General features: G+C 42.5%; 2 protein-coding genes across 3 annotated transcripts; both read left to right on the top strand.

Annotated features, from left to right (window-relative positions):
- The first annotated feature begins 2,310 nt into the window (after window positions 1–2,310).
- Window positions 2,311–9,852, top strand: LOC109772273 (zealexin A1 synthase). 2 transcript variants are annotated; one of them, XR_012183061.1, is made up of 2 exons: window positions 2,311–8,788; window positions 8,911–9,852. XR_012183061.1 is itself a non-coding variant. In XM_020330958.4 (2 exons), exons 1-2 carry the CDS (start codon window positions 2,509–2,511, stop codon window positions 9,541–9,543), a joined length of 1,542 nt encoding a protein of 513 aa, XP_020186547.1. In that variant the 5' UTR covers window positions 2,321–2,508; the 3' UTR covers window positions 9,544–9,852. The 2 variants fall into 2 exon arrangements, 1 of the variants encoding a protein (XP_020186547.1); XM_020330958.4 differs by having other exon boundaries at window positions 2,321–3,417.
- A 1,135-nt stretch (window positions 9,853–10,987) lies between these two features.
- Window positions 10,988–12,503, top strand: LOC141023004 (cytosolic sulfotransferase 8-like). Its single transcript, XM_073499308.1, has 2 exons — window positions 10,988–11,030; window positions 12,034–12,503. The coding sequence occupies exons 1-2, from the start codon at window positions 10,988–10,990 to the stop codon at window positions 12,501–12,503; spliced, it is 513 nt and encodes a 170-aa protein (XP_073355409.1).
- The last annotated feature ends 254 nt before the right edge of the window (window positions 12,504–12,757 follow it).

Raw genomic sequence — 12,757 nt, 5'->3', positions numbered from 1 at the left:
CATGGCATTTTCTAAAAACAACTATTTAGTGGGCCTTTGGGCCAACTAGGGATCACCATGGCCCTCCCCGCTGGTGAACGGGGGAAACGTCGCTGGAGGACCTCCCCCATGGCGAATGAATACGTTCGATGGGAGGCTCCTCTTGGCGACCGGACGCCATGATTGTTTGAGAACACATTTTGATTATTTACAATAAGTGCAATATTGATTTCAATTATTTTTGTTTCACTATTTTGGAATATTTATGAAATGTGTGTGTGTGTGTGTGTGTGTGTGTGTGGGTACATTTTTCTGTTTCACTTACCTGAAATATCTCACTTATTTAAAATATTTTGGAATTCTACTCCCTCCACCCACAAATAATATGTTCTAACTTTTTTCTGAATCATATGTATATAGACATGCTTTAGTGTGTTTGTTCACTCGTTTTCAATCTGTATGTAGTTCATATTGAAATATTCAAAACATCTTATATTTGTTAATGGAGGGACTATGTCTCAGTAATAACAGTACGCATTTCAATTTCACTTAGTTGGAACTTTTAACATATAACATATTTCATTTTTTTCTAAAACATATATCTATGTAATTCAACTTCATATTTCAATAATTTTATTTACTTTCATTGTTTTCACAAAAAGTGATTTCAAATACTTCAACATGGTGATTTCATTTTTCACAAACCAACAATTTCGATTATTAAAAAATGATTTCAATCATTTCATGATATCCCACATCAGTTTCATGTCATGATTCAATAAATGCAATAACTTCATATATTCCACAGGTGCGTCTCAGTTATTTAAAAATAGAGATGATTATGTCAATAAAGTGATAATGATATTTCAGAATCACATTTCAACAATTTCACTTATTTGAAACATTTGAGAGTTTTTAGTAAAAAAAAATCTTAGTAAATACCTATTTCAATGTTTTTAAACAATTGAAATGACATTTTTTCCCGAGAATGAAATAGTTTTTTGAGACAATGAAATAACAAAATCACCTTTTTCAAATTTTTTTGGAATCATCTCGTTTTGAAACAACTTAAGTCATTTTCATTTCAGAAATAATTAAAATAATTTCTGAAATAATTGAACTCGTTTTCAAAATAGTTTTCACTTGTGAAATCTATTTCAATCAATTTGTAAACAATGAAATTTAAACAAGTTTAAAATATAACTCATGTTGGTGTTCTTTTAAAAGGTCTTGTTGCCAGTATTGCAAATATATATAAAGTCTCAAAATATATTCTTATTTTATAAGATATCAATCAATCAATAATTCCAAAGAAATAAAAGGATTTGTTTTGATTAGGGAGAGATGATAGAGATTCTGTATGCAACTGCCCCTTCTCTGTGTGCACACTCCCTCCACCAGTAGGTATCTTTTCCTTTAGATTGACTGTTTCTGCAAACAAAACCCATGTTTGGCAACAGTTTTGGTGTTTTTTCACGCATATGTCTCATGTTATTCCTGAGTACTCCATATGGTTTAGAAATCTAAGATCTACAAATATTATCTCCACAAATATAAAAGCTTTGTAATGTTTGACCAAATGTATAAGATTTTTTGTTCAACTTCCATAATACCAAATAATTTTTCATAATTACATAAAAATCATAGAGCCATAAAATCTATTATGGGACATATATGTTGATTTGATAAAACACTTTATAATCAAATCCAACTTTTATATTTCATATTGTGTTGCAGAAAAACAGAACTATGATATTAAAAAATGATTATCTTTATATCCAACAAATTCAATCTACTAAATGTGGATATTCATGCATGCCATATCTTGAAGCCTAAAAAAGCACCACAAATATGGATACTTGAATTTTAATAGCCTGGTTCTACATTGCACCCGCAAAAAAAATTCTACATTCCATAAATTTCAACAAATTACATACGTTTGTCTGTGGTGAAGAATGTAACGAGCTATCCCTCCGTCCGGGGTTTATAAGGCGGGCACAAATTTGTAGGTCTTCAGTTTTTGTTTTTTTTTGCTGGTGTTTAGGTCTTTAGTTTGACTAACGAAATATGTACCAAAATGTTTGTAAACATAGTGCATTCCGAATTCAGATGTATTAGTAGTTCAGTAATAAAATCAAGAAGAATATTTCAAGTCAGAAACACGAACAGTGTGCATAAAGATTAAATTACGGATAACAACTCTTGGCAAGGACAGTATGAATTAAAGCCCTGGCCGGCGTAGCTTTCGCCGTTGCTGTGGTCCTTAGCTACTCGCGCACCTTATCTTAGAATATGTGGGCGGCCGGCCAGGATAAAATTCAACAAACGCAGACATCATCACCAACTCGCAGGGCAGTTGGATGGGACCAAATCTGATTGGATCAAATTTAATTGGATTTAAAAGTATGTGTGTTTTTTCAAGGAAGATGCTAACACTGGAATAAAATTTTGAGGTCGTCAATGCAATAGTACATGCATATATGTCCTGTCTCTGCAATCATCAAGGCAACTGATTGATCACTCCTTTGGATGCCTAGCATGGATGGGTGGCTGAGCTTGTGTTTCATAGCACTATGCACACCACTCGCCCTCTGGTGTCTCAAGCTCGCCGGCGGCAAGAGAAAGCCACAGAAGTACAAGCTGCCCCCTGGGCCATGGACTCTCCCGGTCATCGGCAGCCTACACCACCTCGCCAGCGGCGTTCCGCACCGGAAGATCACGGAGCTGTGTCGCCGTTTCGGGCCGCTGATGCTCCTCAGGCTAGGGGAGGTCCCCGCCGTGGTGGTCTCCAGCGCCGAGGCAGCGGCGCTGGTGATGAAGACCAACGACCCCGTGTTCGCGGACCGGCCGAGCAGCGCCACGGTGGACATCGCCGGCTGCGGCGGCAGGGGCATCATCTTCGCCCCCTACGGCGACCACTGGCGCCAGATGCGCAAGGTGTGCATCATGGAGCTCCTCGGCTCCACGCAGGTGAACCGCATGGAGGGCATCAGGGCCGAGGAGACGGGCAACCTCCTCCGCTCCATCACCGCCTCCGCCGGCGCCGCCACCATCAACGTCACACAGAAGGTGATGGCGCTCAGCAACGACGTCGTGACGAGAGCGGTATTCGGCGGCAGGTTCGAGCAGCAGGATGAGTACCTCGGTGAGTTGCACAAGGCGTTTGAGCTGCTGGGTGCCTTCTGCCTCGTCGACCTCTTTCCGTCGTCCAGGTTGGTCAGGTGGCTGACCAACGACGAGCGCCGCATGAAAAGAAGCTACGGCCGCACCCAGCGTATCATCACCAAAGCCATCGAGGGACGCAAGGCCACCAGAGCTGCCGGCGTCGGCGCTTCAGACACGTACGACGAGGACCTCCTAGACGTGCTGCTCAGGCTGCAGCTGGAGGACTCGTTAGAGTTTCCTCTAACCACAGAGACAATAGGCGCCGTCTTGTTTGTGAGTATCCCTCTTTTTTTACCTAAATTGTGAGTATTCCCCTTAATTTTAAGTACTACCTCTGATCCATATTAATTGTCGCTGATTTAGTACCTTTTCCTTCTTTAGTATGAATCGGAGGGAGAAATTCTATTTTATTGGTTGATCTGAAAAGTACCTTTTTCTTCTTTATAGAAAAAACCATATCACATTTTAGTCTAGTTTTCCCACTTGATTGGGCATGCTATGCGTGAATCACCCGATCTTTGGCAAAGATCGACCGGGTTGGCAATCGTTAGATCTGCCATTGCAACATGGATGATGTTGCGATACCCGTTGGAACATGGTCGATGTTGCGGTCATTTGTTGCAACTTGATCAATGTTATAGACTTCATTTGATCAATGTTATAGTCTAGTCCCCATGGCAACATGGTCGATGTTGTGGTGATCCATCACAACATAGATGACGTTGCAGAATCCCAGCACAACAACATGGTCATTGCGACAACACTGACGACATTGCAGAAGCCCAACACAGCCTCACCACCGTCGTTGGGCCGCTATTGTTACAACACTGATGATGTTGTGCAAACCCCGGTGTGGACGGCTCCTCGCGTGCTAGTAGCGGGAGAGGACCGAGCATGTAGACCTTGGGTAGATGCCACCACCAGCCACAGAAATCATTGGCCGCCATCGTAGCAAACTCCCGCTTCTTTAAAGAAGCATTGCTATCTTCACCGCATCATCGGATGGCCTCGCTGCACGACGAAGCTCGCTGGCAGCACTGCTGGACGCCGTCATGGTACCTTCTCCTCACATTGCCGTCTGGGGTTGTGACGGAGGGAAGCAACTTGTAGCAGTGTGATGTGCTAGAGGAAGCAACCCAGAGTAGACAGGAAGGTATCAGAAAATGTGGTGGAAGGATTCCTGGTGTTGGGGGATGACGGGACCACGAAGTACCTTGGGGAGAGAGAGGGCTCCATTTTTGTGGAAAGAATATGCATACGGAGGAGAACAATGGTAGAGAAGATAAGGTTAGGTGGGGGCGTGGTCGGCTTGATTGGAACATCAGAGACACATGATTTTGATCGACCCAATGACGCAACAAGTGGACGAGGTGGCGCCTTGATCATAAGTTGATGTTGATCGTTTTCCTAAAAGTATTTGTTCATTAAATCAATGATCAAAGTTAGACTCAAATTAGGAGGTGGATTTGCATAAGCCTAGTCCGTAGGTAGGGCAAAGTGGAAAGAGCTAATCCAAGCCAACCTGTGACATACCTGTATCGTCCACCCCTTCTTCTGGCTCACCGCAACAAGAGAAACCACTACACAGTGGGCACCTCGCTCTTGTCATGAATTTTTTGTCTCCTGCCATAGCGGCAATGCCAATGATGGCTAGTTGGCTTTTCTTTCTGTCATGCGAGGGGCTCCTCTGGAAGCAAGCCTGACGCCAACTCGCGGTAGTTCATTCAACCTCGGTTGGTTGGTCATGTTCGATTAGCATTGAAGGCATCATATATTCGATACATAAGTGCCCAAACTTTTCCTCATAATAAATATAATGTCCAAAACAGGTCACCTTGAAAAAGGTCACCGATGGGACCATTTCAAAGTGTGAACAAAATTATCAATTCCTTTCTCTTATGAGCCTAAGATCATATGGGTCAACAAGTAGCACAATAAACTTGCAGCTTACCTCTCCATAGTTGTAGCCTTGTAGGTTTGTTCCTGCTTAGAGTCAACTTGGTTTTGCAAACTTGTGTGTGTGCGCGCGTGTGTGTGCACTCATCACTGGAGTTCTTCATATTTGTAGTATTTATCTCCTTTGTGTCACCTCATTGGTTGGTGTGGTGCATTTACAATTGAGTAATATGGGCCACTTTCGGCATTCATGTCCTACTATAGTCGATCATGGATAGGCGACATATGGAATTTACATGCCCAGGAAGCGGGCGCAACAGGCTCGACAAGTGCGGTGGCAATGTCAGTTAGTTCACTTTTGGCAGTGTTCTTATATCACATGTTCGCAAACTATAGTGAAAACCTCAAGAATAAACTTCATTGGCTTGCCCTACTGGTGGTAATTATCTGCTATTTTTATTATTATTTAGAGTTGATTGGAGCATTTTTTTTCAGGCGAAAACATCTAAGAGGCCACTTTTAAAACATCTAAGGTCTATATACAATAATGGTGGACATATGTTTTTTCTTTTTCTTTCTTATAGGCCATTTTTAAGGACCAATTTTGCAGTCTCGATGTTGTTTGAAACGTCACATAGAGCTTGGGGGGTAAGCAAAGATATCCTACATAACACACCCCAGGATGCAAGTATGTAAGTAAAGTTGCGGAATTAAACTTTCAAGTAAGTAAAGGAGTAGGAGAAGGAATAAAAAACACAAGATCTATCCTAAGGTTCAAGTTGTTTGTGCAATCTTGTGTCCTTGTTGGAGGAGGCTCGACCACAAAGGTCCCTATCCCTTTTTGTCCTAGGACACCAGGTCCATGCCAATAACTTGGGGTAGATCTTCACACCGATTAGGTGATCTCCCGACTTAATAAACTTCTTGGATCCTTCAGACATCGAAGGCTTCCAAGCAACTCTAATCTATTAGGAGGCACTCTCCTCCCAGAGTAATAAGGACTTACACTAGTAAATTGGGTTTAACCCTTTGCAAATATCTTCAAGGAAGCTCTCAAGAACCCATCTCCCTCCTTCTCTCTATCTCTCTATGTCTGTGTCTCCCAATATTTCCTCTCATCAACAAATAGAACTAAGATAGAGGAGAACACATCGCATGAGGGCCTCCCACAACATGGGGTCTCAAAACCTTCAAAAGCGTCCATTTCATAAGGGGCGGGGTTATCCTTGTATAGGCAATATCCAAAATCCGACTACTCGACCAAAAAAATGTCTCCAAAGGTTACAAACATCACACCAGGATTTCATGGATATGTTCAATATTTAGACAATTAGGCAGGAAAACTATGCTCCCAAAAGTTGACAACAACACCTAAAGGTACCGAGCCGCTCAAAAACACCTCAGTAATCATGGCTACCTCGAAGGTACTAGACATGAGCATTCTGAGTCCGAGTTTCTGAACATTAACTTCAAGTCTCTATCCGCAACAAAGATGCATTGCTCGGAAGTTCTAGACTAGTTTCATGCGAAAGTTCTAGGTGGAACAGACCCCCCCCCCTCCCCCCAAAATAATAATCGTCGAACAGAAAACATCTATGTACTAGCTCGAAGGTTCCACACCAACTCCACTCTGGTGTTCTAAGCATATATTACCAGAACTGCAAGAGCAATATACCCTAAGAGGTTCGCACGTATGTGCATCATTATCTCAGATGTACCAGAACACCATCTAAAACAAACAGAAGTCTGGTAGCTTCAAGAGTTATACACCCAACAATTTTGGACCTTTAGGTGTTCTCACCAACTCTTATCTTCTCACCAATTTTGTGGGCACCAGTTGGCTAGTTTGGTAGCTCTGCAGATGTATAAAATGTGGAGAACTGAGCAATGTTTTAAATAGCGGGCTATGCTAAATAGCGGCGGACCTTCAAATAAGCTATGAAACAATTCCTTCTTTAACACTATCTTAAATTTCGTTTCGTTATTTGACACTGGAAATTTTTTCTTTCCTATTTAACAACGAGTCTAAATTTTGTGCCTTTTATGACACTTTCGTCCATTTTGAACGACACCTGAAAAGACTCTTTTGCCCCTCGTGTAGTATGTGTGTGCGGGGTAATAGCACACACATGCAGCATCAGTGCGAGGGCAGTAGCACACACGCAGCAGCATATACACACGCAGCAACACGCACGCACACGCACACACACATCAACACACACGCACGCATCACACTCACATGCAGCAGCACACATGCACGCAACACACTCATAGACAGCAGCACACACGCACACATCACACACACGCAACAGCGCACACCCAACACCACACGCAGCAGTACAGCCGCATGCAACAACAACAACACACACACGCACACGTACACATGCAGTAGCAAACACACACAGCAGCACACACGTGTGCGCACACACACGCAGCAGTAGCACACACGTTCGTGCGCACACACAAACACACATGCAACAGCACACGCGCGCACACAAACATACCACATGAGGGCAAAACAGTCTTTTCAGGTATCATTTAGGCTCAAAATGGACAAAAGTGTTATAAAAGGTATAAAATTTAGACTCGTCGTTAGATAGGGAAGAAATTATTTATCGATGTCAAATAGGGCATAAAATTTAAGCACGGTGTTAAATAAGGAATTCTCTCATAAGCTATAGCGAAGCAATAGCGGGCTATTTGTACATGAGACCATTTAGCGGCACCCTGCTGAAAAGGTTCCGGGTTTTTAAATATATGGAACTGACAGATGTCTGACGCAAAACTTGAAGGGTTGGTTCAATATTTGGATCATTCCAAGTTTAAAAGCAGGCGCCCATTTTGATAGTATGATTTCCCTTAGGACTCTATGTGAAAATTGATCCACTAAAACCCTATGAGAATTTACAAAACTAAGCTTGTATTGTATTCCCCCATATTTAGGGTTACCAAAGATGCTTCCAACTAGCCAAGGAAATGAAAAAAATAAAGCTGAAATATCTTCTACTCAAAAAGAAGAATTATGTTTCTGTCTTGTGCCCTCCTTCGTTCGACATTCTTACGTATGCTTTTTTCCCTCCCAGTTTTGATCCACCCTCCCATCTCTGTTTTGTCCCACTGGTTTTCCCTCAAAACTGCTTCAACTACCCCACTTCTTATTGGTTTACCAAATTAAATTAATTTTTTCTTCATTGATAAGACAACAAGTGAATTTTGTTAGCATCTAAAGTAAATTTTGCACAATCATGTTAACTCAATAAAAATATTTATGCCCCTGTTGCAACGCACGAGCAATTGCCTAGTATTTGATGAAATCCCCAATATCTTAATTGTCTCTTCAACAATCAACCAAAAACCATATAGGGTATCTACAAGCACTTATATTGTCAAATGCAGGAGATGAAACTGGAGACCGTTCCCGTGTGCTGGTAATTTTTACGCATGCATATTTATTGTCGTGTCAGTTTATCCCTTATCTATTTTTATGTAATTTTATACATGCAACCTTTAGATCTTTGATATGCTCCTATTAGTGTGATATTAAGGACAAGAGATGTATTTTATATCTTGATGCAATAATATGCTTCCCGGTTCACAAGAGGAACGTATGGTACAATTAGTAATACTATAATTGTACTTTGTTCCTAAAACACGAGTGTACTAATCAGTAATCACCGTGTACTGTCTACATCACACGGAGACAAGTACTACAAAATCCTTCATGAACTCCACTATCTTGAGAAACTAGGTTCGTTCGCTCCGATGTTTATATGTACCTTTTGATTTTGAACAATTTCCGTGTTCATATTATTCTATATATACGCCTATAAATGTTCAATTGTGATGAATTTCCACTACTTCCGTTTACAGGATGTATTTGCAGGTGCTACGGAGACAATAGGATCCGTTTTGTCATGGGCCATGTCAGAGCTTATGCACAATCCTGACACTATGGCTAAAACACAACGAGAAATACGCGAGGTGTTAGGCGAAGACCGAGCTGTTATTACTAATAGCGACCTTGCTGAACTCCACTATATGCGAATGATCATCAAGGAGGTCCTTAGGTTGCATCCGCCTGGTCCTCTAGTCCACCGCATGTCCAGAGAGGATTGTACAATTATGGGTTATGATATCCCTAAAGGCACCGATGTGTACATTAATATCTTTGCAATTTCTCGAGATCCTAGACACTGGAACAAACCTGAAGAGTTTAGACCAGAGAGGTTTGATAACAACAATGTGAACTACAAGGGGGCATACTTTGAGTTCATTCCCTTTGGGAGTGGGAGAAGACAATGCCCGGGAATTCATTTCAGCTCATCGGTCACTGAGATGGTATTAACAAACTTTCTATATCACTTTGACTGGATGCTTCCTGATGGACATAACCTTGCATCACTTGACATGTCTGAGAAATTCGGGCTGGCAGTAACCAAAAGCCATGACCTTAAACTTAGAGCTATTCCACACATGTTGTCCAAAGCTATGTCATCGAAGTGATGCATAAATTAAGCTGATAGGTTAATTCATGGCAATGGATGTTCAGGTACCTACACTTTCAGCACATGTCGTACTGTGTATGGTTGCACCTTTATGCAATAGGATAAGAGAAGTTCATTACAGACGTTATGGTATTGTATCTACAAAATTATCATAGTGATTGCTTGTACTGTTGTCCATATTATATTATAGTGCATGACAGAAGTTATTACATTGTACTAGATGATCGTATAGAGCATGATTGTATTAGTTCTATTATTCTATATAGTTTCATGAACCTCTGAAGAATATATTGATTATTAAATTAACTATTCGAATTTCTTTTGGAGCTTACTGGATTTCTTAGGCACATGATTTGTCAGTCTGAAAACATATGTGTTTTGTGCGACATGCGTAATAGTGGACAACTCATATTTTGTTGTCTTGAAAGTTGTCTCATATGGCTCAATAGAGCACGGAACATTTTTCCAATCATTTTGCAAGCCTACACTTAGGTTCCCTTCTATCTTGAGTCTTGACCATTGGATGTGTTTAAATTTGAGTGGAACCTCAGTGGATCCCACAAGGGTTTTGTTGGTGTCGGTCCTGACCATTGAAGGATCCCATGCCCAATTCATCGAAATCAAAAGTTTGCCTTAGAGATGAGGATCTAAATATATGCTTATCAATTTTATATCCAACCAAGCAGCAACCGACACATTATTTGCGAAGTCTACTAGGACAGTCGTTCAACCTCCACGTCCCCGTGGACAATAGTGGCACCCAAACGGGGATGACTACAGCACCGAAGCGGGCATGACTACAGTAGAAACAACTTTGTGTTGTAAGAATATTAAAAAAACACATGGGTCATTAGATTGGATATGGCTGGCAAAGATGTAAGTCGCATAAATTGTACCAACAAGTTTTTAAAACTTACACCGACAAGTTCTGTAAAATTTAAAAATCAATATGGGTCGTGTTCTAATCTTGCTGCCAAGTCCTTTGGGAGAGGACTAAGACCTCAATGGCCAACGTAGCTCTTCAACAACCTCAGTTGTAGATGAATCCCACATCCTAATCGCCAATACATTTAGCTCCACTTCTCCCCCTCTTGATCTCCACCACCATGGTAGCCGCAAGGGAAGATGAAAATGAGGGGTTGCCTTTCAGATCACGTGGACCTTTCGAGCTTTTTTCATGGAGTCTCCGGCATTGCACCACTAGCTACATACATCTATCCACCGAGCAACACAGTCGGCAAGAGAGTTGTCGGTAGCCACCGCCCAGGTACGACGGTGAAACACTCCTCTCTTGCATCTCACCAAGTGCCTCTAAGGCATGAACCGATCTATACGTACTATATACTTGGCTACCTTCTTATCTATCCCAATTATACTTCACCTAGATGCGGCGCCGGAGAAGAAAGGGGATCGGGTCGTGCAGTCCCCACGACAGACTCTCAATGGGGCACGGGCAGAAAGGAAGGAGAAAGTTCGACACCATGTGTGATAGACTACTGTTTGTTTGGTAACCAACAGCTACTACTAGATAGTGGACGAGTAACGCGCTACTTAGATGGGAATATTCTTATGGATTGAACTTACAGAGTGATGTGGACGCCCACGATGAAAATTCTGGAGATAAAATAGTGAAGAGAAGGAAACCTGTAAATACAAACAGACATGAAACAATTGCAAAGAAGATGGTACATGTGATGAACATGACTAGATCATGTACATGCCCAGATGCTCGCATGTTACAGGATTTACTCGAGACTTCTCGACGATATTCGTTCAGTGAGAGACGGCGTTTTTATTGACAATGAGATGCATGTGATGACTTCAGCAAACTCAAGATTTGCAGTTGAGTCTCTTCGAAGTTCCAAGTGCTCATTCGGATAAGATTTGCTATTTTAGACAGAAGAACGAAATAGAACACATAGTACTTCACTTGCACTATAAACTAAGCAGCACATGCGTCATTTGTTCACTTAGCCATGCAGAAGCCAAGGAGCATATGAGTATTGGGTGCAATCGTTGAAAGACGACAAGCACGGGATATTCAACCGGTTTGAATGACGATCCAATAATAAGATAGGTGTTTAGTTATCTAGCCATATTTTTACCGGTTGTGGCACTTTTCATTTTCCAATACTTCTCAGCTCTTTTTGCAAGTTTGTATCGAATTACAGACCTTGCTTGATAATATGGCTGCAATGCAGAGGAGGGGATAATCCTCCTTTCCAAAAAAATAAAACATGCGTCATTTGTTAGGTTGGCTGCATAACCGTGTACAGCAGCGCAACCCAAATACAGCAATCCCGTTCCTGCAAAGCAATTCCATTTGCGCGCAACCACCTACCGTACAATATCATATCTTCGGTCGGTCGATCGCCACGTCCAATCCCGACCAGACTCCACTGTAGTAGTATATCATTATCGATCTTCGCCGTGCTATCAGCCGCCGACTGTTCCCTGTCACCTCGCCGAGGTCCCAATGGACATGCAGCTGCAGAGCACTACGGCAAAAGAAGAGACATCCCGGCGCTGCCGCTCGAGACACGCTGGCCGCCGTTCGCGCTCCGCCGGTCCAGCGGGTACTGGCTGTCCGAGCGGTTCCTGCCGGCGCTCGCCGCCTTCAACGACCACTTCGAGCCGGCCCCCGGCGCCACGGACGTGCTCCTGGCCACCTGCCCCAAGTCCGGCACAACGTGGCTCAACGCCCTCGCCTTCGCCACCGCGCACCGCGCCGCCCATCCGCCTTCGTCGCCCCACCCCCTTCTGCGCCGCAACCCGCACGGTTGTGTCATGTTCCTCGACGCCATTTTCGACCGCCTCGTCGCCGACGCGCGGGAGGTCCTCGCTGCCTACCCGTCCTCGCCGCGCGTCTTCGAACCGACTGGGCCTACTCCCAGCTGCCAGAGCGTGTCATGTAATGTAATGTCTGAATTACTAGTACATTGGCAGAACATAGCCTGATCTTAATTAGCTTGTCAACAGGTAAGAACAAGTATTACATTAGCCTGAAAATTTATGGACATTTGAGGAGCTCGTGGCAAAAAAAAAAGTTAAAAAAGCAAAAAATTGTTTTTTTTAGTAGAGCTCCTCGGATATTATTTGACCACAAAAATTTACATGCACCTAGGGCACCCAAGCATGTTGGTTGTCACGAAATTTCAGATCTTTTTGATTTTTTTGCTATTTTTTTAAATTTACTGTTCATCGATCAAATC

The sequence above is a fragment of the Aegilops tauschii genome, chromosome 5 (genome assembly GCF_002575655.3).
Source record: "Aegilops tauschii subsp. strangulata cultivar AL8/78 chromosome 5, Aet v6.0, whole genome shotgun sequence".
NCBI classification, from domain to species: domain Eukaryota; kingdom Viridiplantae; phylum Streptophyta; class Magnoliopsida; order Poales; family Poaceae; genus Aegilops; species Aegilops tauschii.
Note: the sequence above shows the minus strand (reverse complement) of the source record. Positions and strands in the feature narration are given on the sequence as shown.

Coding starts and splice junctions, on each gene's coding strand:
- LOC141023004 (XM_073499308.1), top strand. CDS start 10,988: ATGGGGCACGGGCAGAAAGGAAGGAGAAAGTTCGACACCATGT. Junction 11,031..12,033: donor GAGAAAGTTCGACACCATGT/GTGATAGACTAC, acceptor ATGGACATGCAG/CTGCAGAGCACTACGGCAAA.
- LOC109772273 (XM_020330958.4), top strand. CDS start 2,509: ATGCCTAGCATGGATGGGTGGCTGAGCTTGTGTTTCATAGCACTATGC. Junction 3,418..8,910: donor CAATAGGCGCCGTCTTGTTT/GTGAGTATCCCT, acceptor TTCCGTTTACAG/GATGTATTTGCAGGTGCTAC.